A 27,927-nucleotide genomic window follows, 5' to 3' on the forward strand; every position below is an offset into this window, starting at 1 on the left:
TTTTATCACATTTGACGGTCCGGATGCACGCTAGTTAGAATTCGGTCAAAGGGAAATCTTCCCTTCTTAAATTTAAACCAGCGACAGTAAACCACGGGATCCGTCGCCGAACCCCTGGAGGGGGGGTCTACCTGACTATGAATGGGCATAGTTGTCATCTTGTCGACACGATCATCTCGAAACTTTTATAGCGATACGGGTATTGACAATCTCCAAGTACCATAATCATCTTCGACCTCTCAATCACCTTCTTTCTCAAAAGCTTGGTGGTCACCACCGAAACGTTGTGGTTTTGTACAATATAAAGTCCAGACGTGTCGTTCTCTGCGCGGAAGCATATTTTAGCTTGCAACCATCCCTAATTATCAATTTCTGCGGCTAATATCACCAATAATAAAATATCTTAATGAAACTAATTTAATTTTTAATTAAACAAAACGATATTGACATGCAAATAAACAAAAATATATTTATAAACAGAAAATAAAATTATTTTGATCATGTATACTTTATATCATTTTGCATAAAATAAAATTAAGAAATCATATCTTTAGATTAATTTATTGCCTTATAAGAAAAATAAAAATATTCCGTATGAAAACGCTCCACACTGAAATATGAATATTATTTCACAAAAGTATATGTGATACTGAAAATAAAATTTGTTGCTTCTTTGCTGTAAATAACTCTTCAGCATATACAAGAATGAATAAGACGAGATTTGAAATAAATGGAATTTGAATAAAACATTATTCAAATTTTTAATCGCATATATGATATCTATATTGTTTCTATTCTGTTGTGCACAATCCGGGGACACTCGGTATCTAAAATACCAGCTAAGAAATTAATAATCCGTTAAATGATTGCTAGTGGACATAAATTTATCGCGCGACCGGTATTCCGAGTGTGGTCCGCTCGAGGGGAGCATCGTTCACTTTCAGCGCGACACGGCGATAAATTAATAGCGGATCGACATTGATGAGGGACGATAACGATCGACGCTTCGCCACCGCTATGCAAACGACTCGGTGGCAAGCGGTGGCGCAAAAAAAGGGACAAAGAGCGCGAACGTCCAACGGAATAATAAACGAAAGGAAGTGAGACAGATAGATAAGAGAGATGGTTAATCGAGGAGAAAAGGACTAAAAAGAAGGGAGGGAGAGAGGGAGGTGAGGGTGGGCAGAAGGAAAACGAGGAGAAGACAAACACACGAAGAGGAATACGACATTCCAGATGCGCTGTAACCAATTTGTGAGCCGGACGATAGTGACAAATACACGATATTGCCATAACGTATCGCCGAGGCATGACTATCGTCGGAATTAATAGTCAACGCTGCTGACTAATAGCCTCATTAATTAACGATCCGCGGGGCCAGATTAGGCTAATCCGGCTTAATTTAGTGATCGTGTCGTCGTTCTCCTATCCACCTACCTGTCTGCTCCATTCGGGAGGGCCAGCTTACCTCCGCGCGCAGGTAAATCTCGTCCTCTCACGACTCTCGCCCTCCACCGACCCCTCTGACTCCCTGGGCGTGATCGTTTGGACGATCGGGCTTTCATATTAATTGAAAAACACTCGAGGAATTTTCAACTTCTTGGTCCCGCACGCGATTTGTCGTCAACCCGCTTCCCGTTTCCAATTTCAGTTATTTTTAAGTAGCCGCAGATTTACTGTGCGTGTTCTGAAAGATTATTCTACCTGTCTAATTATACAGAAAATACTTTAAAAGTTAGTCATTGAAAAATCTATGTTTTCCACTAACACGAAAAGAAAGTAATTGAGATGAGATAGACGAAGAATGAGAAGTTATTAGCGCTCATGATGTCTACTTCATAGTTTGTGCTATGTGGAGATAAATTAAAATGTATTTTTTCACAATGTCGACAACTGTTTCTTTATATTATAGCATAGCTGCATGTTAAAAGACGGATTGTATATATTATTCAATATACACAATTCACTTATTACTAATTTATTGATTAATAGCGTTCTGAAGGTATTGAAGTGTACATTTGGGTATTACTAGGCATTACTGATTATTATTTAAGAGAATTATATATTAGAATAAACGGTATGAAGTTGGATTATTAGAGCATTAATGGGCATTAATAGACATTGGTGTACACAATTTCAGCGGTTTACCCCCCTCATAATATTTATCAAATTGTATAAAAAATTCTAAAACTTTAAAAGTAAACATTAACCAGAAATTCGAGTATTTAATAAAATTTATTGAAATTTATTGAGGTGAAAGCATGTATAAATCAATATATTAAATTAAATATTTGTTTATGTTTTTAATTAAAAAAGCGCAACAAGCTTCAATTATAAATTTGTGACTGCATACAGAAAGAATTAATAGGAGGAATTATATAAGAGAATTTTAAAGTTGTAAGTGATATCCAAGAAATATTTTTCATTGGATTATCAGTGTCTACAACATTTCTATACTTATCTTATAATATACTCATAACAAGAATTGGTTTTTTGAAATATATAGAAAAAATGTTACAGGTGTCCTTATAGGCATCGCATTACAGGTGTTTAACGACGCGTAAGAATAGAGAGAGGGTTTTATGGTAGCAGGTACACCAAAATAGCGGTCAGTTCTCCGAAGATCAAGACGCCTCCGGATCGGCGACAGTCCCGATATCTGTTTGCCTGCATGAAGTGCGTTCGAGCGCGTTACAACTCAAACCTTTTAGCCTTGTTTGCACGGCGCTTTGTATTCTATTTGTACAACCGCTTAAACAACTCGGCCTGGACATAAGCCGCATTGAAGCCCCCTCGAGCGAGTTGTGCGAACCCTCGAGCGGAGTCGAGGAGGTCACTTTCGTGATGAGCCGCATCGATGCTCACATCAATGCTTTTCCAATGCGTCTACAAGCTTAGTTCTTAGGTATTTCCTTCTTGACTTGAACGCGATCCTTCAAGTGTATCCGTGTCTTTTTGCTTTATTACTCTCCTCTTATTTGAATGTTCTGCAAAATTTATATCTTCTTTATTTCTTGATCCGTCGATTATTAACGTGATCCTTTAATGGATTAAAAATTGAATGGAAAATTAAAGAAGAATAAATAAAAATTTACGAATACAAGTAGTATTGGGATGCAAATGTAAATATCTCGATTAATTTTAAATTTAAACAATATGCAAATACTTTTACTTAAAACTTTTGTATAAGTAATTCTTTGTCTATATGACAATTTTCTTATGAAATATTGAAGAACATACATTGCATATGCGATAATTTGCAAAACACTAACAAGTTTATTCAGTTTTTAGAAATAAAACCATTTTATCGCGCGCGCGCCAGGAGTTTTCCGCTGATGCTTACACTAATCTCCAATATTCGACAAGCATTTGTCGACCGTTATCCCTGAAAGAATACCGTGGTACCGTGAGAAACTGACGAAACTCTATAGAGATGCCATAGTATATGTGGCATATTAATACAAATGGGAAACGATGGAACAAAGTCGAGGACGAGGGTAGACCGGGAGAGGTGAATTGGTAGCGATTAACTTTTACTTAAGAGGCACCTTCGCTTTGGCCAGCGTCATCTCGGAGATGTCGTGCAACAATGGGGCACTTAACCGCCGCGAAAGCTTAAGTCATCGTAACGACCAATCAGCAAGGCACTGCCTCCCCCCAATTATCTCAGGGCAAAACAATTAAACGCGACCTGCGGTTGCCTCCCGGGATCGCGCTAATGCCCGTCGCCACAAGCGGAGCTGGGATTCGGGACTGTGGCTTGTCCGGCAGGGACAAAGGGATGTGCATCTTCATCCAATTAGGCGATAATGGAACACGAACGCACGTTTTGCCACGGGGCGCGACGAAGATGATTCCCCAATCGTTCGGCGATCTCCTCTCCCGCGTGCCGAACGTTTTTGCACCGACTCGCTTTTATATACTCTGTATTATACTATGTATTTTGGTGCTGCAGGAATAATTTTTTTTTTTGCAACTATAATTTGCAACAGGCTCCGACATATCGTCTCTTGCATGTTGACTTTGACATGTCATTGATATTGGATTTTCGGAGAGAGAGAAAGTGGGACGCTTTTATGATTAATCTGTACTGAATATTCGGATATATATAGCTTGTGTTATAAAGATGCATTTGAAAAACATATATAGGAAATATAATTTTATATTGGGAATATTTTTGAGGTCTTAATTATAATAATAACTTGATTTAAAGAGGATAGTCCAGTTGTATTTTTTAAATATTTAATTCAGTGTATCAAACGCTCTAATTTAGGAATATAAATGATTAAAATTACATGCAAGTGAGATTTAATAATATTTTTTTTTTAAAATAAAAATCAAGTTATTTTGGAGTATAACTTAATATGAAAAGAAAAGAAGTATTCTCGCAATATTCTCATAGGGGAGTCAATACGTGAATCTTCTTGAAAATTCGAATAATCGATCGATCCGTAATGGCTCAACGATTAGGACGAATTAGTCGCACGAGATGTTGTGACAGAATTTCATAATCGCCCACCGTGATTCAAATTCTTCGATTAACTGTAGGAGCGTGAGATTGATTCGTATGGCTCGGCGCGCGTCAACTTCCAGTTTCATGTACTGTATAATATCACGATTACCACATGGAGACGTGTACCGTCATCGATCATTGGAATCTTTAACCTTTTAATAGTTCACTGATTCTGAAATGATATATCTCGCGATCATTCAGGTTAGGACATGAATAACTTGGACGTGAAACAAATTTATATGATTTTAGTTTTTTATTACAAATAATTTTTCTTATGAAAATATTTTTAATATTCTTTTATATTTTTAATTCCTTCTATATTTTTAATGTTGAAAATAATATATATTTAATAAAAAAAAGTAAAGGTTAAAGAAAAAAGCAAAATAAAAAAAATTTATTATTTAAGTATATAATTTGCTTATTCAACTAGTTTATTTATTTAACAATTGCTATATTACTAATTAAAATAGTTAGAAAGTATTATGTTTTCGAAAACGCTTTTACTAACATATAATTAGTTAAATATTTCATTTTCTTAGTTTTAATTATATTTACTATTAGTGGAATTATGTACTGTAATAATCTTTAAAAAAAGAAACTTATAACGTTCTAAAGAATTTTAATAAAAGTTATATTGTATTTATATATATTTTTAATTATCTTTTAAATTAAAAACAGAGAGAGAGAGAGAGAGAGAGAGAGAGAGAGAGAGAGAGAGAGAGAGAGAGAGAGAGAGAGAGAGAGAGAAATATAAGAATTCAATAAATTGCAATATACATATAACTGAAAAATGGATATATTAAAACAAATTTAAACACAGGAAAAAAAATTTTTATTTTCCTTCTTCACATTTTATGTACATACACCAGGTGTTTTTCTGATCCATTTAGTCATAACTACGTATTGCCATTAAAAGCAACAAAAATGCGTTTTTTATGAATAGGCTTCACCATTTGGATGCCACTGTAATAGTTTTTTATTGCAGGCTGACGGTTTCCGACACCGAAGATACATATACTCGCCCTTCGACCGCGAATGTCTTCGATTTGCCTAAGCAAACGGAAGGGCCATAAACGCGTGCTAGGCCCTTTCGACCCGACATTAGCATCGCTATCAAGGTACCATCAGTCCATGTGATTGCTTAATCCTGCGTAGCACAAACGTGCGTACCGGTTCTGGGAACGAAATTCGAGCTCTCAATTGCCGTTACCCTGTAATAAAAAGAAAAAGCCACTCTTGGAATGTTAAAATGATATACCGCAATTTTGATACCGTAGCACAATTTTAAAATTGTCACTTTTACAATTTGATAATTATCACAATTATTTTAATTTATAATTACATTAATTATAGTTTGTATGCATAAATTAATTTCTTTGATAAAATTATGTTTCAGATGTAACATAATCGCTATCGATAAATTAATTAATTATTATACTTTACTACTTTACTACTAATTATGCTTTACTGTTTTCTTGTTTTCTTGATAATTATAATAATAAATATAATAATAATCATAATAAATGTAATAAACTGTAATAAATATATAACTATATAAATTATAAATTATAGATTAAAAAATATATAAATTATAGATTTTTATTTTATTTTAATGTAAAAAATTATGCAGGAGTAGGATAGTAAAGTAAATATTGCCACAGTTTTTTAATTATGTTTTTATTTGATATATCTTAATGATAAATAATGATGCAGATGTATTTATTATTTACATTTTTAATCTACATGCGAAATCATTTTAATGCAATAAAACTTCGTTATTCTTAGGTAACATAGAAGATAGCGCACCATTAAAGGATCATCTCATTATGATCTCTGTTGATCTTAGAAGGTGCTTTAAATTCTAAGGTTATTTTGAACGTTGAGGCGCCGATTGCCCAGTGGAATTTAAAGAGGACTCTTTCACCTTCCAGCAAATATTTGCCAGCAACGTGACCGAGAAATCTATGGTGTGGTGCCCATCGATGTCATTCGAACCAGCCTCAAGCTTGCATCGTCACAAGTGCATTGCAAATACAGGACCTGTCTACACGAAGACATTGATTTTCACAAAAAGATCTAGCCTATATATTCCCAATCTTTTCCGAATATGAAGTTTGCCTCGTAGAAAAATTATCTCAAAATTTTAATTTGTGTATACACCTGTATTCTTTTAAACCCTTCAAATTCTTCGTGTATTTTATAAATCAAAATAAATTTTTAAGAATCAGAAAATGTATCACATAATAAACATATAATTGTTTCACATAATATTATTTCTATTTAATTGTTCAAAGAATTAAATAATTTAATTGAATTTATATTAAATTAATTTTTAATTACATTAGTACTTTTAATTTAAAATCCGAACATTTTTGCTTCTATTCGACTGAGCAGTTCTTTTGTCTGAGAGTTAAATAATTTCATCTTTTGATAGTTGATTATATAACCAGCAATCGTTGTTTTAATTTCGCGAAGATATAGATTAATTAAATAAATAATGATCAAAAAAGGGACAGACACTATATTATAGCAATTAAGAAAATAACAATTAAAAATTAACAGCTGTCAATTGAGGATTGATCATTTACTTTGTGGAAAACTTTATCAGTGCTTTAATCATCTTTTACAAAAAATCTAATTCAATACTGAAAATACTTATTTTGAGTATTAAAAGCACTGAACGACAGTACTTTTAATGCTCAGAATAAGTAATCAATCACAATCTTTCAGTATTAAATTTCTGTAAGGGAAGATTAGAATGGTTAGGCGGAAACTGCGGAGAGTTGAGGTGCTGATCTATAGGTTACTGGCAGGTGTCCGGAGTAAACTATGCGGATAAATACATATGTATACGCGCACCCGATAATATTTGACTCGAGAGTGAGAGAAAAGGAGGTGTGCCTGGTTTGTTCCTGTCCGTGCTCAAACATAGGACCTTCCACACACGGACCTTGTCTGGCCTTATCTCGATTCTTAAACAAAGGAAATGTCAATGGAAGAGCTACGCTTCCTTATCTGATTCTTTCTCATCGCTACGTCAAAACTGGCTATTCTCAATCTCGCTTCCGTGTTATTTTTTGGATTCATAACTATCTTGATTTAAGATTTCCATTCATTGCCGCTCAATTTTGCCATAGCTTTCCGCATTAGCTATGAGGCGAGAAACTCGAACACGATTGTTTTCTTAAGATGGTGAGATGATCGAACCCTTAGACCTGTCAGAGAGAATGCGTGTTTAACAGCTTAACTGCTTTAGCCAATTTTCGAGGATACCGATCTTCAGAATGAAGACGACGCTAAATCTATTGTAACGCTTGTCAAATCAAGTATTCTATTGAATGACAAGCGTTTAATTTGTTTAAAATAGCATTTTTGAAGTAGCAGAATGTTTATAAAGTATTCAAAATGTACATTCAAAGAGTTTATATATTTTCTTATATATCATTTTTTTGTGTATATTTATTATTTATTTATTATATATTATTACTGTATTTATGTTTGAGTTATACGCGTATCATGGAAGATAAATAATATTATTTACTCATGCAGTAGTAAAAAAACTATTTGCATTTTTTTCTAAAATAATTTCCAGCGTACAATAAAAAAATATTTGTGCAATGTATTTCTGCAATGTATTAGAACATAACTATTCTATACCGTTTTCATTTAAATTAAACAATTATTTTGTGTAATATTTTTTGATTTTTTGCTAAAAATTTTTCTAAAAAATAGGATATATAAATATTTATTATTATATATATATTGTAAGAAATCAAAAGATACATATGTATCTGTAGATATATATGTATATATATATATATGTATAAAATATATAAATAAATTACCAAAGAAAATATACAATATATAAATTTAAAAAATTAAACAAAATATATAAAATTTATTATTCTATTCTATTGCTATATATTGTATACCTTATATTATACATTTTTTAACTGTGTAAATTTCTCTTATACAATAATTTGATTACAATGAAAATTATTTTTTTTTCATTGTCATTTGTCAGTATGACACTACCATCTACTGGAGTTATTGAAAATTTAATCGGTGAAGCCTATTATAGTTAAAATGCGAATAAAAACATGATAAAAAGACAAAAATGTAAATTAATAACTAAATTTCATAATAAATAAAGAATAATTTTTAATTAATGTAAAAATTTACAACATGAAAACAAATTAATTTAATATACATTACATCTAGAACAACTGAACATCACTGTGCAGGAATCTGCTATATCGATACATCAAAAAGTCTCAAATGGATAAGTTATCAACATTCGGTTACTGTGATACGAGAAATTTATACTACAGATTGAAAATTCTTATCTCAAATACAGGAAAAAGCAATGTTAACTGTTGGTCATTTACTTATTATACTTTATATAATACATATATCAATGTGTGAGATACACAATTATAATTCTATAATGTGGATTATATTTTAGATTGTTTATATCTATAAAATAATTACATATAAGGAGAACATGTATACACATAATTTACAATTTTTTGAATATTTATTGTGTACTAAATTTATATTTTCTTTTAGTTTAAAATTTGTTCTTTTATATTTGTAATTAATAGCAGATATATACATTATATATATAATATAAATGAGATTCATAGAAACAAAGAATATTATAAATAAGTATGCAACGAGTAAGAAGTTAGCAGCATGTGCAGTTATTTACCAATCAATTTGATCAGTATATTGCAGCAAATTGGTTTGACTGCATTAAACTATGTCCTACGTAGAATCTATATTGAGGCAATTTCATGACAGAAATCGAGCAAATCAGGCATCATGAATGCAGGCTTACTAGAATATATAGTTTAAGATTGATAACAGCAATCTGTTGTGTAAATCTATAATAAAGCGAAATAAAAATTAAATCATATTAAATTAATATTAATTTATTTAATTTTTTCTCTATTAATTCCTTAATTTTTTTCTCGATTATAGCAATATAATTTTTAAAGAAACTTTTAAAAATTTAGTTTACTATTTTAGAATTCCTTTTGATGCTACTAATTGGGAACAGTGAAATTAATTCATAAATAAAGCACGGGTCAACACTATTTATAATCATGCATTGGATCGATGTAATCTACAACTTTCATCATTTTCTTCACAAAGAGAATATTTAGGAAGAGCACTTGAGTGAATCTGAACTAGTTTTCAACATAATAGACTCATTTCTTGATGGACATCAAGTAATAACCAATTCGATCTTAAACGCTTCTTCGCGAGTATTATATATCATGTCAGGAATTGAAGAACGGTTTGCATTATAGGAAGTAGAATTTTCTATCTTTCGTTCAATCCTAACTTTTGAAAGCAGCTTCAAGTTAAATTTTCGTTATCCTATATCGTACTAGATATATAATATACTTTTCTATTAGAAGAATTGTTTTTGTCAAAATTAACTTTCTTCACTTTCTTTATTTTTGGAATTAGAGAAGTTTACTCATATAAAAAAGTATTCAACAAAAGAGAGAAAATTCCTTATAATCTAATAATACAAAACATTTGTACCATTTCTTATCGTCATCTTGAGCAATAGTTTGAAGCATAATAAACGTATTTTATTGTTTATTACATAAATATTTAACATTATTGTTACATTAATAATATAAAGAATTATTTATTTAGCATAGTTGAGATAATTAAAATTAATTTTTTAGATATAATATAATGTTTTAATTTAAAAATGTTGTAATTTTAAAATGTATTTTTTAAAATTTATATTTGATAATATACTTATTCCAAATAATATATTAATATACATTTTAACACAGAGAAATATTAAAACTATCGTTTCTTTAAGAATATAACTTTTTTATGTATCTACATATTTTCAACAGATATTTTTATATAAACAGATTCCATATTTTTAATATAATTAATATATTTATAATATAATTTTTTTAATTTGCTTACAATCGTAAACAGTCTATTAAACGTCTATTAAACTTTAACACAAAAGATTAACGCAATTAGCTTTTAGTCGGGAGTTTGTCTTTCTCTTTCGGGGCAATGAACGACCTTCAGACATCCTTTCTCCCTGCCGTGCCAGCATCCTGTCGAGCCACCCCTAAACATAGACTTTAAAGGTAATCTTTATCCGTACTGTTTGTTTTGAATACTTTATGATGTAAATAGGTAGATCTGTATACACGTAGGAAAACAATTTAAATTTTGACAATAAGAAACCTTCAAAATTGCGTATTGAGAGTGTTTTCAGAATATAACTGCCATTTGGATGCTAGAAGCCATTTACAGCTGAATCAGCATTCAATAGCTAAAATCAATACTCATAAGAAGAAAGAAAAGATTGATCTTGGAAGAAAAATTTTCTCTGCATGTATATAATATTTATATAAAAGCAATTATTAATAATGCCCCTAATCTCTTTATTAATAAACATTACATGAAATTACAAAAGAGAATAATAATAACGTCATATTATAAATATTTATGTTCAGCAGAAAAATATAAAATATTGAATATTAAATTTATGTAATATGACATTAAATATTAATAAATATAATAAACACGATATGTAATTTTTGTAATAAATAATTATAATATAATCACAGATTATAAAGAAATCAAATAATTAAATAATAAAAAAATAATAAAATAACTAAATTGAAAAAAAAATGAGGATTGAAAGGTATTAAAGATAAATAAGATTTCTTTAATTTTGAAGTTTATGTATTTTATGTTTAAGCATCTCATTAATTTTATTTCCGTACTATGTATGAAAGCATTTATATTTTACGCGTATGCGACTACTGCAGCTGCATTAATCGGTCATTCACTGCTTGGTCAACTCGCGTCCACAAGCTCATCTAATCGTTTCATAAATAAACCTTCTTCATCCAACCGTATCAATGACAATTATCGACCTGTCAAGAAAATCTCAATGGATCTAAGCAGGTAGATCGAACAATGAATCAACGGGACTTCGGAGGCAGTAGATCACCGATGGACGCTAACGTTAAGAGACGGCGGGGCTGGTCGAACGAACGAGGAGGAGTGTCGTCCACGTGGATCAATACCGAAGAGCGTGGAGGCGCCTCCACCTTTTGCGAGAAGCAGTACTCTCGCGTCGCGGACACGCGCCGCACGCTCTCCACCGTTGATCCTTCGTGCAAAGGCCCGAAGGTTAGCACGGGGTCGCCGTCGTTATCCGCCTGCGTTCTCCTTCGTCCTCACCTTGAGGAAGGATGCGAGTCACCTGCCGACCGGGAAAGAAGGATCGTTAGATCTCGTGCGCGACGTGCCTTACTCGCTCCCGCTTGCCTGATGCACTTTTCTTTCATCTTCGTTCCGTGACACATCCGGATATACACGAGAGGTACTCTTCCATTTGCCCGCTTCCGTGTGGAAAAATCTTGTGTGTATTATCTTTGATCTCGCGTCTCACTTTTCTTGTATATTATATTTTTATATTTTTATTCCCATCTTTTCTTCCCCTCTCTATGGTATAATATGTGTTTACTTGGTTTATCGCACTAACAATAATTTTTGTTTAGTTTTGGTTTAGTTATTTACAAATAAGCTTAAACGTTAAGTTCTTTATTTTACGGCTAATGATTTGATTTTAGAAAAAGACGAAGAAACAATTATATTTCCGATAACTTCATTCAATAACTTATCAAGTCATTGAATATAAATGAATTAGATTTCTTCACATCACAAATGCAAAAATTGTTTTTGTCTCATTGCACTCCACTTCTTTGAGATATTCTTCTTTCTTTTTTAATAATTAATCGATAATGAACAAAAAATTAATCTATTGCATTTTCTTTATTCATACAAAATATATCTTTATAATGTATTGCAATTTTATTTGATAATTATATTTAAATATGTATTTATTTAATGAATATTTTATCACTAAATGCATATTTTTAATTCTTTTTGGTTTTTTTATTAGAAAATTTAATTTAATAATTTTGATTTACAAAAAATATCTCTTTTTTAGTGTACCTTTAGATAATATATATTTGTAAATATTTTTCATGGATCAATTAAAGCAGATAACAGAAAGTAAATATCATTATAATTTACAATAATAGAGGAAATATTATTGCTTTTTGTCATTTTTTTTTTAGATACAAGTAGAATTCTTATACTTCCTAGATCTGATATTTTTAATTACTAATTTTCCTCATCATTTGATTCTCTCATTTGCTATCATATAATTTGATTGAATATGAAATCAGTGATTTTTATATTGTCACATTTCAAATATTAATATAATAATTTTTATAATATCTATTGTGCTCTTATCCGATGATACTTCATCATAATCACTTATCAGTACAATCATTATATAATAGTATAATCATTTATTTAGAAATAATCTAATTCAATTTCAAACTTCATCGTTACTTTGAGAGAAGCGATGTAGATATATTTAAAATTTTTTCCGAAAAAAGATTTATATCTCTTTTTCTAAAAGCCAAAGTTTTCCGCGCGTCACATTGTTATTAAGTTGTCGGACGACACGTGCACAGCATTAACAATACACTTCAAAGAGATTATAATGAGGCTGAATATTTTTAATATCTCTAATTGAAAAGTGTACAAAAGAAGTATTCCTTTGATACTTGAAGTGATTTTAAGCAAGAAAATTCTTGAAACTTTATTATATTTTGTTATATAATTAAGATTGCATAAACTGTTTCAGAAATTATTTCTCTTGGATTTGAAAAATTAAATAATTTTAAGAAAAAACTTTGAGATTCTCTTTTATGAATAAATGAGAAGATTACATAATATAATCGAAAAATGAAACATTTTTATATATTCAAAGTTTAACGTTTCTCAATTTTACCATGTTTTGCTCAATTTTTACCTTTATGTGCTAAAAGTTCTAGAATAAAAATAAAAATAAGATAGAAGAAAAATTCTAGATAAAAATAATACACGGATATATGTATCACGAGCACGCGTTTGTGAATATAAAACAAAGTATTATAACATCGTTGAATACGTACATCTTGACAACTCGACATTATCGACATCTGATTCCATTGTTGTCATTGTGTTAATTTTCGAAAAATTTATCGCGTACATCTTTGTCGTCGTATTTCAAATCATTGACGTCTTATTTTACTGATCTGTCACGCAGCCGGACATGAAAATAATTTACAGGTTGTATTGTGTTCTCTGTCTGTCACGCCGCGTTCCAGCATGAAGCAGCTGTGCACGCGACTTACTAAGAGTGCACTAAACTTTCCCAGTGATAAGTGCCGCTGAACTCGTTATAGGCGAGATTTTTTGCTCATCACTTAGTACGCGATTTTAATGGCCATACGTTTTAATTCTTTTGTACGATTTTACTTTGTATTTATTTTACTTTGTATGTATTTTATTTTTTTAATTCTTTTGTTTGTTAAGATTACACGATGATTACGATGTTGACAAAAGGGGAAAAAAGTACAAAGGAAAAACAGAGAATGTTTGAAATATTCACGTATATTTTATGAATATTGTAAACAAATTTCTTTTTGTATCTTCAAAAGGCAACAGCTTGAAATTCAATGTTGACAGATTTTCTTTCTCGCAAACAACTGTCACAGACTTCTAACAATACACAGAAAAAAGACGATTCTTAAATCAACCATAATATACTCATATGTAAGCAAAAATATTGTAATCTTGCTTCAAAGATATTAGTTTTGATTTGATTAAATTTGTTTTGATGCAAGTATTACTTTGCACTCAATTCAAGACTTGTTCAATTAAAAATCTCTTATATCAATACAAATTCGATCAAATCATGATTAAAATCTTTAAAGCAAGGTTACAATATTTTTGCTTATATATGAGTGCATTATAATTAATTCAAGAATAGTCTTTTTTGTGTATACATGCACATACAAACATAAATAAAAAAAATATGTATATTTGTAACATAATCAAGCTTAATTTTATATCAAGACTTGTCTATAGTAAGATTAAAAATATTTAAATGTAATAATGTATCAATGCTTTCGTTCATTTAAATATTATAAGTGTCATTTATAATGTTTGTAAAAAGCTTATAGTTTATAATGATGAAAAAGCTTCTATGATCAATTAATAATAAAAAGAATAAGCAATTAATCTATATCATTAAGTGTAGTAAAGGATATAGCAAAATTATTGATAACAAGAAGCTATTATCACTTTTATTTGATCGCTTAAGTGTATCAATATTACTCTGATTTTCTGCTAGCATTAGAGTTAGAGGTAGATTATTGGTCCTAAGAACAATCTATAAAAATTTAGTGCGTCAAAAAAATATATGATGTTAATAATTTAAATTACTAAATAAAAATTTACAAGTAAGTTTATTTATAAAATACAAAATGTCAAAATTGAGCCAAATTTCTAGGTCAAACCATCTATATTTTCCAATTATCGGGTTACATCGCAAGTATCTTTAGACAGAAACTGAAGCGAAAGTCATTGTTGCTGCTCGGTGACAGGGCGAAGGGCGGTTCGCGTTCGATCGCTCCATTCGTGGTAGTTGTGAGCGACAGGGCGGAGGTAGTGAAGGTTGCATGAATTTGTAACGACGGCTTTTTATAGACAGCATTTATCCTTGCAATTCGCCGTCGTCAGGTCAAGGCGACGCAACGTTAAACTCATGAATCGACGGTTCGCATGTTTAAAGTTACCATCTTTTAATTCTATTCAAATCCCTCGTTATTCCCCCAAGAGACCGCTATCGACTTTGTTGTAGGAATTAGCTTCAATAAATTTAACTTTTTATAATTGTAACATTTCTTACAAAATTGATAACTTAGTATTAGATTGAACAAAATTTAATACTAGATTGAACTAAAGACAATCTCAGATTGAATTATATTTTTTGATTCTAAAATTTAATTTTAGAGAAGTTTCTCTGCATAATTTTTTTGTGATGAGGGTACAAACACAGCATCTTTGTAAATTCTACATTTGATTCTCTCTTATATTTCTCCTTTAGTCAAGAAAGTAACAAGCTCGTTTAAAACAACAAGATATGCTCTCCAATTTTTTCCTTCATCTTCCAACATAATTAGACCAACGTTGGATCCAACATAAAAAATTTTTGAAATGTCGCGCACGAGAAAATTGTGATAAAATATTTTAATAAGAGAATATTAAAACTTTCGTCATTGAAATCCAGTTGTCGATTTTATTTATCGAGTACGAAATATGATGTCTTTCTTTTTTTCTTTCCTATAGTTATGCCAGCTGTTTGATAGAACGTGATCGACTCGGAGGAAAGGAAGTTACAATTAGGGTGCATTCAAGACTGCTAGTAAATCAGGAGGTAAGTCCGTACATATCTATATTATTATAAATAAAAATTAAATATCTTTTTAATAAAGACTGTTTGCAAAAAGTATTTTGAATATTATAAATGCGAATGTCGCTAATTAAATCGCGTATATGAAGTGAATATGTTTAACAAATTCGATATTGAGCTTATAATATTTTAAACTTTTTGCAACAGTAAGTCATGAATTGATCAGTGTTAGATACACATTTCAATACTTACTGAACAATATATTGATAAATATAGCTTTTCTAACAATAATACAAATGAATCATCTTTCTAAATTCTTTATGAATTAGCTTAATTTATTTATAATGGATTAAAAAAATGCTATAGAGTCACAAGTAGTACGCCATTAGACACAGTGGAGTTTTATTTCTCGTGTAAAATCATATTTACAAACAATTTATTTCGAATCCATTACATTAATTCAAAGAATTTAGTAAAATAAACCCCTACATTTGTAATGATCACCTGTGCTATCTAGGTAAGCATATTATTAGATAATTATTATAAATTATTAATTTATTATCGATTTAATCATAATAGTTACTAAAGTAATAGTATTCGAAATATCGCAATAGTTTTTATTATTTTAAATTAGCTTCATGAAAACAATTAGTCACTAAACAACATTAAAAAGTATATTGATATTCTACTTTTAGACCTATTGTTTAATACAATAAAAATTGGATAATTAAATATAAAAAATATATGAGAAATAACGATATTAGATCAGAGTGTACTTCAAATTGAGTTCAGGCTAGATTCCATGCAGCATTTGAAGTATATCTTTGAAAATTCAATTGAGAGGGTCTATCATATAATAGAATAGATATGAAATTGTCGCACTCAATTTAATCTATTAGTATCATGTTACAAAATTTGCATTACTTTAAATACGTAAGAATGTATAATAAAACAGGTATGGTAATTAGAGTGCAATAATAAATTAATAATAAATTAGTTTAATAACATAAAATAATAAAGTTTAAAAACATAAAATAATAAATAAATTAGATATTTCTGCTATCAGCAGAATTCTGCTTTTTCAGCGTATTAATTTAAATATGTAAATAAACTAATAGATGTGTAACAAATATTTGCTATTAAGCATATGAATTTATATATTCTAGACAGTTATATGTAAAACAGAATAAATAATTTGTATCGTGATATTTTTTTGTTATTATATAGAAAGAGAGAGGAAGGATACATTCACTGATTCATAGATTATTCAAAACGAGAATATTCCTGAATAAATGATGCGTGATATAGAGTTGTTCGCCATATATTATGAGTCACGTATACCAGTTATCGAAAGATTCTACCGGTTTTAACTGATCGACTTACGTGTCACTATAATGAGGCTGACAATCGGGCATTATCATTTCGTCACGTGCTTGTACGAGATATACATTAAATTGGACTCATGTACGTTTGATTTAACGTACGCTGGTCCTATACTGTCTAATTTACTAGACAACAAGGACGAATCGAGAGATAACGAGGAAAATGATGAGACGTCGGTGACAGGATACTATTTACGAGTCTTTAGTGCGTACTGATTGGTTCTAAAAAGACTCGCGGTATCTAAACAGACGTTAATTGAGAGCAGTTTAACGCAAGGGGAGCTGTAAAGAATGAAAACTCGCTTCATGTACGTTGCGTAAGTCATGGTAGATAAATATTTAAGAATTAATTAATTTCCTTTTAATGGAAATTTTATGTAGTTTAATTATTTTCAATGTGTTTTTTAACACATGAACAATTTTCTTGAGTTAAATGCTGGTTATGGGTAGTTAAATCTGGTTTTTGGATCTGACCTAACAAAACTTTCACTAAGAAACTTATTGGGAACATATTAATATTAAAAATTAAAATTTTAAGTCGAAATTAAGTTTCGATTTAACTATGAAAGTGAACTTTTCACGATTTAAAATTCTCTTTAATAAAAATATCTTATATAACATATTATTAAATGTTTTGTCAAATAATACAGAAATGCTCTATATATTTATAGTTACAGATTTCTTTCCTCATTTTCCGACACGCGCAAACATAAGCACTAAATGTGATGCAAATAGTATAATGACGCAAAATGTGACTATTTCTTTGGATGAAAAAATCAGAAGAAAAATCGCGTATTGTATGTATCTAATAGTTAGAAAGATACGAACGTAACTCCGACGCACATTGTATACCGCGACAATGCTGCATATGCGAAAGTTTGCATTATTCAGATTCTCTGCTAGACTGCGTGTCGTGTCTCTCATCAAGCATCGCAACAATGATAACAGATCATTTCTTCAATTGACAGAACTATCTTCCATTACTTGATAACGAAACTCGTGATAATACGCAATATTATTACGCTTTGAGTACTTTTTTTCACTTTTATCTGGCGCGTGTGAAAGTGTCTGTGCCTTCAAATTAGTATTAACTCGCTATCTCTGGTTCTCAGCGGATTTCACCGCCGGTCGTCATCATAAAAATGCGATCACGCTCACGCTGTAGAGATTTAGAGATTTACATTTGTATTTAAATGAGCGAATGCTTAACAATGAGGAAAAAAATTGAATAAACTCTTTTGAAGATGCCAAATTCTTCAATCGATTTAATATCGATTTTATCATGATAATATGCATATATTAATTTAATTTTTTAAATAGAGGACACGTATTATGGAATATTTGGATTCGTTTGACATCGTTACGTTTTTATATCTTCAATCAGAATTCAATTCTAGGTACGTATATTATCGAACTGTTTGGAATGGATACCAAGTGAAATTATTTTGATTTCCTTAGAAAATAATAGAAATCTAGGAAATGAGTGAACAATTCTGATCAGAATCCATTCACAGTTCCATAATACGTTCCTAGAGTCAAATTCTTGGAGACATAAGAATGTAAAATAAAATGTAATAAAATGAATGGAAAGACTATATTGGTGTTATTATATTGAGGATATTTAGAGATTATATTAATTATTCTATGTATAACATATTCAAAAAATCAATGATATAATGAATAAAATGTATTTCTTTCAAGAATTTTTTCTAACCATTCTTCGTAACAGTTCAATTGTACAGGTATTAAAAAGTAATTCAATAGTTAATTACTAATTAAGCTCATAAATATGTAGCACATAGATTTTCTGGGTATATAACGCACGGTTAAACAAATTGATTGTACTCTCCTGGGAGTGTGACTATAAATGTAATATATGCAATATTCATTCGCGTAATTAATTAATTATTTATGATATATGCGCTACTTGTCACTCCACATGCGTTAAAGCGGTAACCAAGATTCTATTGGGATCAATTGTTTGAACAGTATTACTGCATAGAATTATTTCCTAACAGGCTACGTTTATTCTCAACAATGGCCATTACATTTGAGCAAAACTCCTATTAGAGTTTCAATAGACTCTCAAATAAAGGAAGTAATATTAATTTTATTACATAATTAAATAATTAAATAATTATTGTGCAAAATTATTTTAATGTTTTTAAAATTTTCATTATAACGAAATAGATATGCAACACTAATACTAACAAAATTAATACTTATTAATTATAAATGTAAGATAAAATTTAAAGATTAATATATTATCGACAAATACGACGAAACGAAGAATTTGTACAAGTTGAAAACAACAAGTACAAAGCATATTTCTAATGCGACACATCATAGCATGCAAATCTCTCCCTTCTTCGGAACTAATCATAAATGCCACTGCTGTGCCCACGTGTATGGTTGTACAAGGCAATTCTGCATTCGCATCTGTACGTCAAACCTATTATTGCAAAAGTATTATAATGATTTCCAATGGACTAACACTAGCTATCTATAAATAATTCGTATAATCAAAGACGTATATTTAGTGTGTGTGCGTGCACGCGCGCGATGTAGACTGATGAATGTAATCGACATACGATGGACGATCTGATTATACTTTGAATCACTATCATTTCTGCGCACAAATGACTTCTTAAACAAGAAAACATTATCACTTTTATCATGAAATTATCGTATTATTCGCTCAATATCGCATAGATAGTTTTTTTACAAATACCATTGAATTACTTTATCTCTTATCATCCCACTATATTATTTTTTCAAGATTTTTATGTTTGATAAATTGTATGTGTGTGTGTGTGTGTGCGCGTGTGTGTGTGTGTGTGTGTGTGTGTGTGTGTGTGTGTGCTCCAAATTACCATGTATATAATACTAATAATTTTAAAATTATATAAACATTTTTATAACAATATAAAAAGTCAGTAAATGTAAAATAAATACGAAAGCCGAAGAGTTATCAACAGCCACTGTTCAATCAAATAGATCCGTCTTATGTGGAAAGCCAGAACTGGTGTTATAACGATCGAAATGTTTACACACCGTGAAACAATATTATTCACTTTACGTTGTTTAATTTCAAAGCGATGGTAATTGAATAGGATCATTAAGAATTTGACGGAAAAAAAATATCTTTTTAAATATCACGTATTCCATTCAGCTTTTATTTATTACTTGTTTATTCGTAGCTCGCTATTTTTCTCTCTCCGAATATTGATGCTTAACATTCTGTAATATGTGACAGCAAATTAAAAAATCAACTTCGTAGATTGCGAATTGATTCAACATTCAAATTTCGAGAAATTCAGGACATATCGTCATATTGATGCCTTTATACACCTTCACTAGTAGAAGCTTTATTTTTCCTATACTCATCTATGGGAAATCTCGGCAAGAGCGTATTACAATGACGTATAACTTCTTTGAAATTACGGGCTAGTCTTTGGACCTGACATCATTTACTCGACGATTGTCACATCGCTAATTTCGAAATGAGAATAATACCCCTTCCTGATAGCCTGACCGGATTCCCAAGTATATCTCAGCACTATCTGGGCGGAGTTTCCTTATCAGAATCACTGGATAACTGTCTCCACACTGCTGCCGGTCACCAACTGGTTGCTGCGAGTGGCCGATTGCTCGTCACCGGCACCGAGGAGTGTGCGTTCAGAAGCTATCATCTGGCTGTCAGCCGATGGTAAACAGTTCTCCGGTATACACCGCGGTGCGCAGACGTGCGTACGTACGTAGTGCAACGTATGCACGTGTGCATACGCGTGTATATGTGGGCGAGCCTATAGAGAAAGAGAGAGAGAGAGAGGGGTAGAAATAATTGAATACACATCCTCGTCTGTCCACGCGCGCTTTATTTACTCGTGAAGCGGGACGACTCCGACATGAGGACCACCATCTGACATTGCAGCCAAAAGCGCATTCACTATCGTGCTTGTCATCACGGTGACGGATCTCTTCAGGTGCAATCATTGGAGCTCCGAGGACATATGCAATTGGACAAGTAGGGTTTTTATAAACAGTGATATGTGTAATTAATCTGTTCATTTGAAGATTAAATTCTCTCTTTTAAATTATATTTATATTACTTAGTCATTTTGTATAATAAATGGTAACCGACGATAGCAATAGCGCTTGTTGCCGAATTGTTTATAGTAAATTAAATACTAATTAAATACTAATTAAGTACTAATTAAAATTATTTTCTGATAACAAATTCTGTTGTATGAGTAACATATAGCTATTCAGATTATATGAATAGCCGCCATAATGATTAAGACTGATCTATTCTAAGTTGATCGACTCTGCAAGCTGAGAAAGCAACAGATGTTGGTACAAAATTTGCGCTCGCCTCTCTACCATATTATTTTAAATCACGGTTTGTTTTTTTTAATTTTCGATGTATTTGATATCGACACTTTCGGATGATCACTGTAAAAATAGAAGATTGAAACGTGCTAGCAATAATGATAACAAGTAAAATGTGTTAATTAATTTCGGTGTATTTTGATATTCGTCAATAAAATTTAATAATAGAAAGATTTTTTAAAGAAAACATACATATGATATTTAATATACATTTATGTTTAAAAACATTGTTATCATATTACGGAAAAAATAATTTACATTTTTTTAAATTACAATTTAATAAAATTTCTATTTAAAATGTTAGGAAAATTTTATTTATACAGAAAGATCTTTTAATTGGTATTATGCTCATTCTAATACTGATATAATACTAATAAATGTCAGTAAATGTGATGTTTTAGGAAAATTTAGTCAATAAAATATTTGTGTTATATATACAAATTTGAACCAAGTTATTCAAATATAAAATTGATACCCAAGACACGTCTGATGACTAAAAATTGAACAATCGACCAACTTATAATTGATTGTATTAATCATGCAATCATACATTGCACGAAACATATTTAATTCCAGTGCCTTATATCCTTGAATTAGATTCACCTTGCAACATGAAACGTGAATAGAGTTAGCCAACCATTTAAAATCTTTTTTTCATGCTTATGTACACTGCGTTTGCAAAAATCATGGAGGAATAATTATTTCACAATATCTAACCGTTGATCACGTGCTGACCCGCACTTTGACCCAAGTAACGTCACGACACATGGATTCTCTTATCAAAGTTATATGTGCTCGATTCTACATATAATGATTATTGTTATCGGAACAGCGGAGCTGAAAAAAATATCAGCTCGTTGAGACAGAATTGATAATCGATGTGCGACATGCAAATTTATCCAATTTCAATTGCATTTGTAAGTTATCTATATATTATGCAGTACGCGGAAAAATATCCGGAAACAAATATCAGCGATATTGTGTAATAATTTCTACTTATACTGAGAACCGAGGAATATATAAATTTTTATAAATCTTAGTAAATATAATAATATTATCTAAAATGTATGTCAAAATAAATAAACATACAAGGAAAAAATAAGTATATTTTACAAAAAATTATTTTTTAAAAAACGTTATGAACGTTAGATAAAATTAATTTATAAGAAAATAAATCGAAAAATTACAGAAAATATTGTATACCTTTGTTATTGTTATGAACAAGAATATAATTAGAAAGACAATTAGAATTAGAGAGAATAATATAAACGGCAAATATTAAACTATAAATGTTTCTTCATTAGAATATAATATGATTTAAAATATAATATAATATGATTCTTCATAAAAATATAATATGATTTAGCAAAAAATTTACACACTGACGCAATTTAAGAGTTATTTTAGAGCAATTCTTTTAGAAAGCTATTTTAAAGAAGAAAAAGAACTAGGTTGTTAGAAAGTAGCAGTTTATTCAGGGATAATTAACCTTTGACCTCTCTTATATTAAAGATGCATAAAATTCTTATTGGTATTTAGAGTGATAATCGATTGCTTTTTCCACTCCTTCTTCTTTCATCGACGAGATCTTTATTTTACAACTTTTCTCTTAAGATAGGATAACCTTTTTCTCCATTTATGTGCTGCTTTATAAAATTGCTTTGGACAAGTTTGCATGCCCCATATAAATGATTTACGTAATGCGAAATAATGTAAAAATTCACAAGTTACGCCAACGCGTTTTGATGTTTAATGCTTGATCAATGAATTTCTTATCGATGCGTGCGTTGTATAGTCATACTGTTGAAAATAAAAAATTATTTAATCTTAACTTAAAGACGCGTATAGTGGACTTTCTGAGACATACAAAAAATGTTAAAATTAATATTTTTTTGTAAAAAAATGTCAATTTGTCTCGAAAAGTTCACTATACGTCTTTAAGTTAAAATTAACATTTTATTTTTATCAGTGTATGAATTATAAAAATGCATGTTGAAAAAATAATTAAAGATGAAAAATACATATATAATAATACATAAAATAATTCCAGAAATTATAACATTGTAATATTTTACATATAAAAATTATAAAATTATAAAATTTTACTTTGCAATAGTGATTCGTAAATTTTATAGAAAGTTTCTATCTATATTTATTATATTTTATAATATTATATTTATATGTTATTACGCACGTGAACTTTGACATGCAATACTCTAAGATCATCTTTATTAGTTATAAAATTATAAGATTTTCGATCATGAGAACCTTTTATATCAGCCATAACCATTATATTTTATTATTCAAAGTTAGCACAGTATGTCAAATCAGTCTCTCTCTCAATATTCTCTCTACATATGTAAACATTTGTCTTTCTTTCTTGGAAAATGCAATGACTTTTTTAATTTAAGGCCACTTTATGTTTGCTTTTCCTTATTTTAATCGAAGCTATGTCAATGTAAAAATAATTTTTGCATGATAGGAACGTATAATAAAGATAAGAAAATCACATTAAATATTTAAAGAACAACATGGTAGAAACCTCTAATAAATCAATTTGCTGTTTTCGGTACTTATAATTAGTACTATTTTTTAAAGCTGTAAATGAATCAATCTTAAACATGTTATTCATGTCTATTCCTTGTGATTCATATTAATAACTAACAATATCCACTAATAAAGCTGATGTTATCATTAGTCTTCTGAAATTTATTAAGTACCATTTACATTTTACAAGTATGAAATTACGTGCTGATAGATAAACGTAATCTTGTTAAGGAGATGATTACGATGGAATTATCATTTTGAGTCATGACTATTAATCTTATCTGACATATATAATCTTTGATTATTTTTATCGTCGTTCTAATTTCCGCGCTGTTTTCGCTTCAATTCTCAAATCTAAAAATAAATATCATTGATACATGTATACATATTTGCGAGACAGTACTATTTACGAAGTTTGTATTCATTTTTTATGAATTTCGTTACATAAAAATTATTGAGTTAATTAGTACGTTAACATGTCGCTTCTAGTCAAGAAAATATATTATTCAATATTACGTTAAATTCACTATTATTCATTACCATTAGTTTAAATTTTATTATTAATTACATTGCATAAATAATGTATCTACTAACTAAAAGAATTAATAATTATTTAAGTACAATATTTTAACATTTATGTAAATAATATATATATCAAATCTCGATTATAAATTCTTTAACAACATAATTATCTTGTTGAAATAAGAGATATAAAATGAATATATCTCATCCATTCTCACATTATTATGAATTGAATTGAAAAAATAGTACTTTAATGAAATTATTATATATAATAAATTATAAAAATTTGATTTCTTAAAAATAAAACTGAAAAAAAAGTGATGCAAATATTCATAAAAAATTGCCAACTCGTAGTTATATTAAAATGACGTTAGTTATATTAATAAATTATTGCTATCATGTATTATAATCAAATTCAATATTCAAATAAATTTTAAATAATATTTTAATTTTCTTGAATTAAAATTAAAAAAAAACGTAATTATTTTTTATGTAATTTTTCTTTCTTCAAAAGTATTTATGCGAATGTTCATAAATGATAATTCGTTTTGAACACACTTCTCTAGAAACCTCTATCGCGGTTTCTTAAAGGTGAACATGAATATTTAATTGTTTATTTAATGACAAGACAAGTGTTAAATTTTTTATTTTTATATCAAAATATCTTGTAGAGAATTTTTCATGCTGTTGAAGTTTCATGCCTTTTTAAACTTTTATTTATTAATCTTCATTCGCGAGAAATGAAAAATGTATCTTCGATACGATACATTTACAAATCGAGACTCACGTGTCGAACACTCTTTTCATGAAATTATTGTTATCGAATATTTGAAAAGATGCACAAACAAAACAAAATGCAAAAATTCCATGAAGTGCTAACAGAAAACTATATAAAATACAAGTGCTTGAAAATTTCTCTTTCGTGATCTGTAATTAATATATTGAAAATATGTATAATAAACCAAGGCATTTTTAACAAAAACATTTCTTTTAAATTAAATACATACTTTAATAAATTTTTCAATACTTATTCTTGCTATCGATATTTGAATTACTATATTTATGAAAGAGATTTCAATGTTTTAACATTATATCAGAAACTGTTATATCATTTTGCTCTTAACACACTTGAAATTAGCAATTAATACGTGAATTTGAAGAGCGTTTTTGATAGTTGCTATTATCCATTACAGTAATTGATGAGTGTAATAGACATTGATTGTCCTTAGATTCGAGTTATCTGTCAATTATATAATTAATACGCTGACGAACGAATTACCTTCGATGATGCTGTGTATCGCGGTACTTGTACTCCATATCGAAACGATTTGCAATTATTTTCATTATTAAGCTGTCAATTATCGCTGCATGTCCGCAGAAAAGTATTATATTACAAGGACCTTTTCATTTGACGTTGTTGTCGCTCATTAATGGTCTCATTGGCCTGTCCGCCGACCTCGGCGCTTGATCATCCCGAGCATTGTCCGCTTCCTCGTCCGAATTTGCTTGCTTTAAAACCGGAAGTATAGCACAATGCACTACGTAGTGCTTGGAGTTTCTTTCCTTGTAATTTATACACTTTCCACTTTGCGTTAAATATCATATTTTAAATCTTATCATCGATAATTTTTTTTTCACTTTGTCTTATCATACTTAAATATTAATTTTACAGTGTTTTTTTGTTTGATGATCAACAGAATCAAAAATTTTCTTAGTTATTAAACTAAATTAGTTTCATATCGATTACTGATATTAATTATAAATCTGTATAAATATCATATCTATCTATTGTAAGTTAAGATACGAGGCATGATGTGATAAAAAGAAAAGCAAATTAATGACTTACTTGTTAATTAAGAAGATAACAATGGATTACGCGACACTATGTAACTGTCATTGACTTATTCGATAATAAATTATTACAAATTGTATCTCGTTCGTCATCTTTTAAATAAAAGTACCGAGATAATGCCTAAATCACTTCAAAATATAAACTATATATCCAAGAGCAACTTGTGAGAAACATTGAAGGGGCAAGAAGTATTTCTGAAAACTTTTTTTTTTCATAAGTAACACACTGACCATATAAAATCTTTTCCTTTTTTTCCCACTGCAATGCAACGCAGTTGCACATTTCCAACTTACGTTTCGATTTATGAATTCATTTGTGACTTCATTTGCACCTAATTTCATTGTTTCTTCTTCGTGTATAAAATGCTTACAGAATTTAACCTACGTCATAATACTGCACAAATAAGTTACTGATCTCTTAAAAGAAGAAAATATACGTTCGGTTGTACACGTCGTGACAGGAATTGTTAACATTAATTTTATAAGCTTCACTAACTCCGGCAGCAAATCTGCTACATGTCATTTCTCCTGTAGCAAACTAACTATTGCAGCAAAACTATTCATTGATTCGCCCAATATCTTACAAGTCTCTTCTGCTATACAACTTCTGCTGTCTTGCAACATATTGTGATGCAGAATTAGTCATTCCCTGTTTACGTCCGAGTCAAAATGCTCTACAATAATATCTTAAAACTTATCATCTTTCTACAGATACCTTCCTATTTTCTACAAAAATGTACTTACCTCTGTATCGAACCTTTTTTTCAAACAATTTACTAAATTATCGATTACTTTATATAATACAGTTTCCTATATTATCTACTTATTTTCTACACTTATACAATAATCTTTTGAATTGTTTCCCGAGTTGTCCAATTTTTTGGGTATCTTTTTTTGCGTTCCAACTTTGGCAAATCTATTTTGAACATTTTCTTTTTCTCAGTAACTAAACCCCAGAATTCTTCGAATTGCTCTCTAAAATTTTTTATAGTAGTAAAGTTTCAATTACTAATTTTACATTTTCGAAATGAAATTATTTTTTTTTTAATAGCAGTATTTAATAGCCACATCTAAATGACAGAACACTTTCTTTAATAGAAGTGTCATAAAAAAATCAAACGATTTCATATTCTTTAGAAAATCATTTGCTTTTGCAGCTGCGTCAGATGTATCAGATGAAGAACAAACACTGAAAAAAATCTCTTAATGTTGTAATTTTCACAAATTGAATGTAGATATTCGTATCGTTTGGTCCAGTGAGTAGGACAAAATGGTTTTAAATTCGCCTTTTTGTTTGACATTTCTTCTTTTATACTACTGTGCATTAAAATAACAACAGTATAATAAAATTTTTCGGTAATACATATATGTATATAATTATGATATTAAATAAACGAAAATCA

The 27,927-nt window shown here is 29.7% G+C and overlaps 1 protein-coding gene, 1 long non-coding RNA gene and 1 pseudogene across 12 annotated transcripts in view; 1 reads left to right on the forward strand and 2 right to left on the reverse strand.

Moving 5' to 3' along the window:
* Positions 1-4,889: 4,889 nt before the first annotated feature.
* LOC147910425 (uncharacterized) lies at positions 4,890-15,760 on the reverse strand (annotated as a pseudogene).
* Ndae1 (Na[+]-driven anion exchanger 1) overlaps positions 11,879-27,927 on the forward strand; it is a 61,021-nt gene continuing 44,972 nt past the window's right edge. For 10 of the 11 annotated variants that reach the window (XR_015544300.1, XM_087403660.1, XM_087403665.1 and 7 more), the window contains exon 1: positions 20,952-21,239. Coding sequence is in view for 9 of the 11 variants with exons in the window: in XM_087403660.1 (XP_087259786.1) it covers positions 21,226-21,239 (14 nt within the window). In the remaining 2 variants the exon portion in view is untranslated. Of the gene's footprint in view, positions 11,898-15,766; positions 15,855-20,951; positions 21,240-27,927 lie in introns of those variants that run through there. The other variant, XM_087403661.1, reaches the window with a different exon arrangement.
* Positions 19,217-20,857, reverse strand: LOC147910426 (uncharacterized). Its single transcript, XR_015544302.1, has 2 exons — positions 20,729-20,857; positions 19,217-19,664 (listed from the first exon to the last, which is right to left on the reverse strand). It is a non-coding gene; the product is annotated as an uncharacterized LOC147910426 (long non-coding RNA).

This window comes from Acromyrmex echinatior, chromosome 2 (genome assembly GCF_024713525.1).
Source record: "Acromyrmex echinatior isolate Ae372 chromosome 2, ASM2471352v2, whole genome shotgun sequence".
Taxonomy (NCBI): Eukaryota; Metazoa; Arthropoda; class Insecta; order Hymenoptera; family Formicidae; genus Acromyrmex; species Acromyrmex echinatior.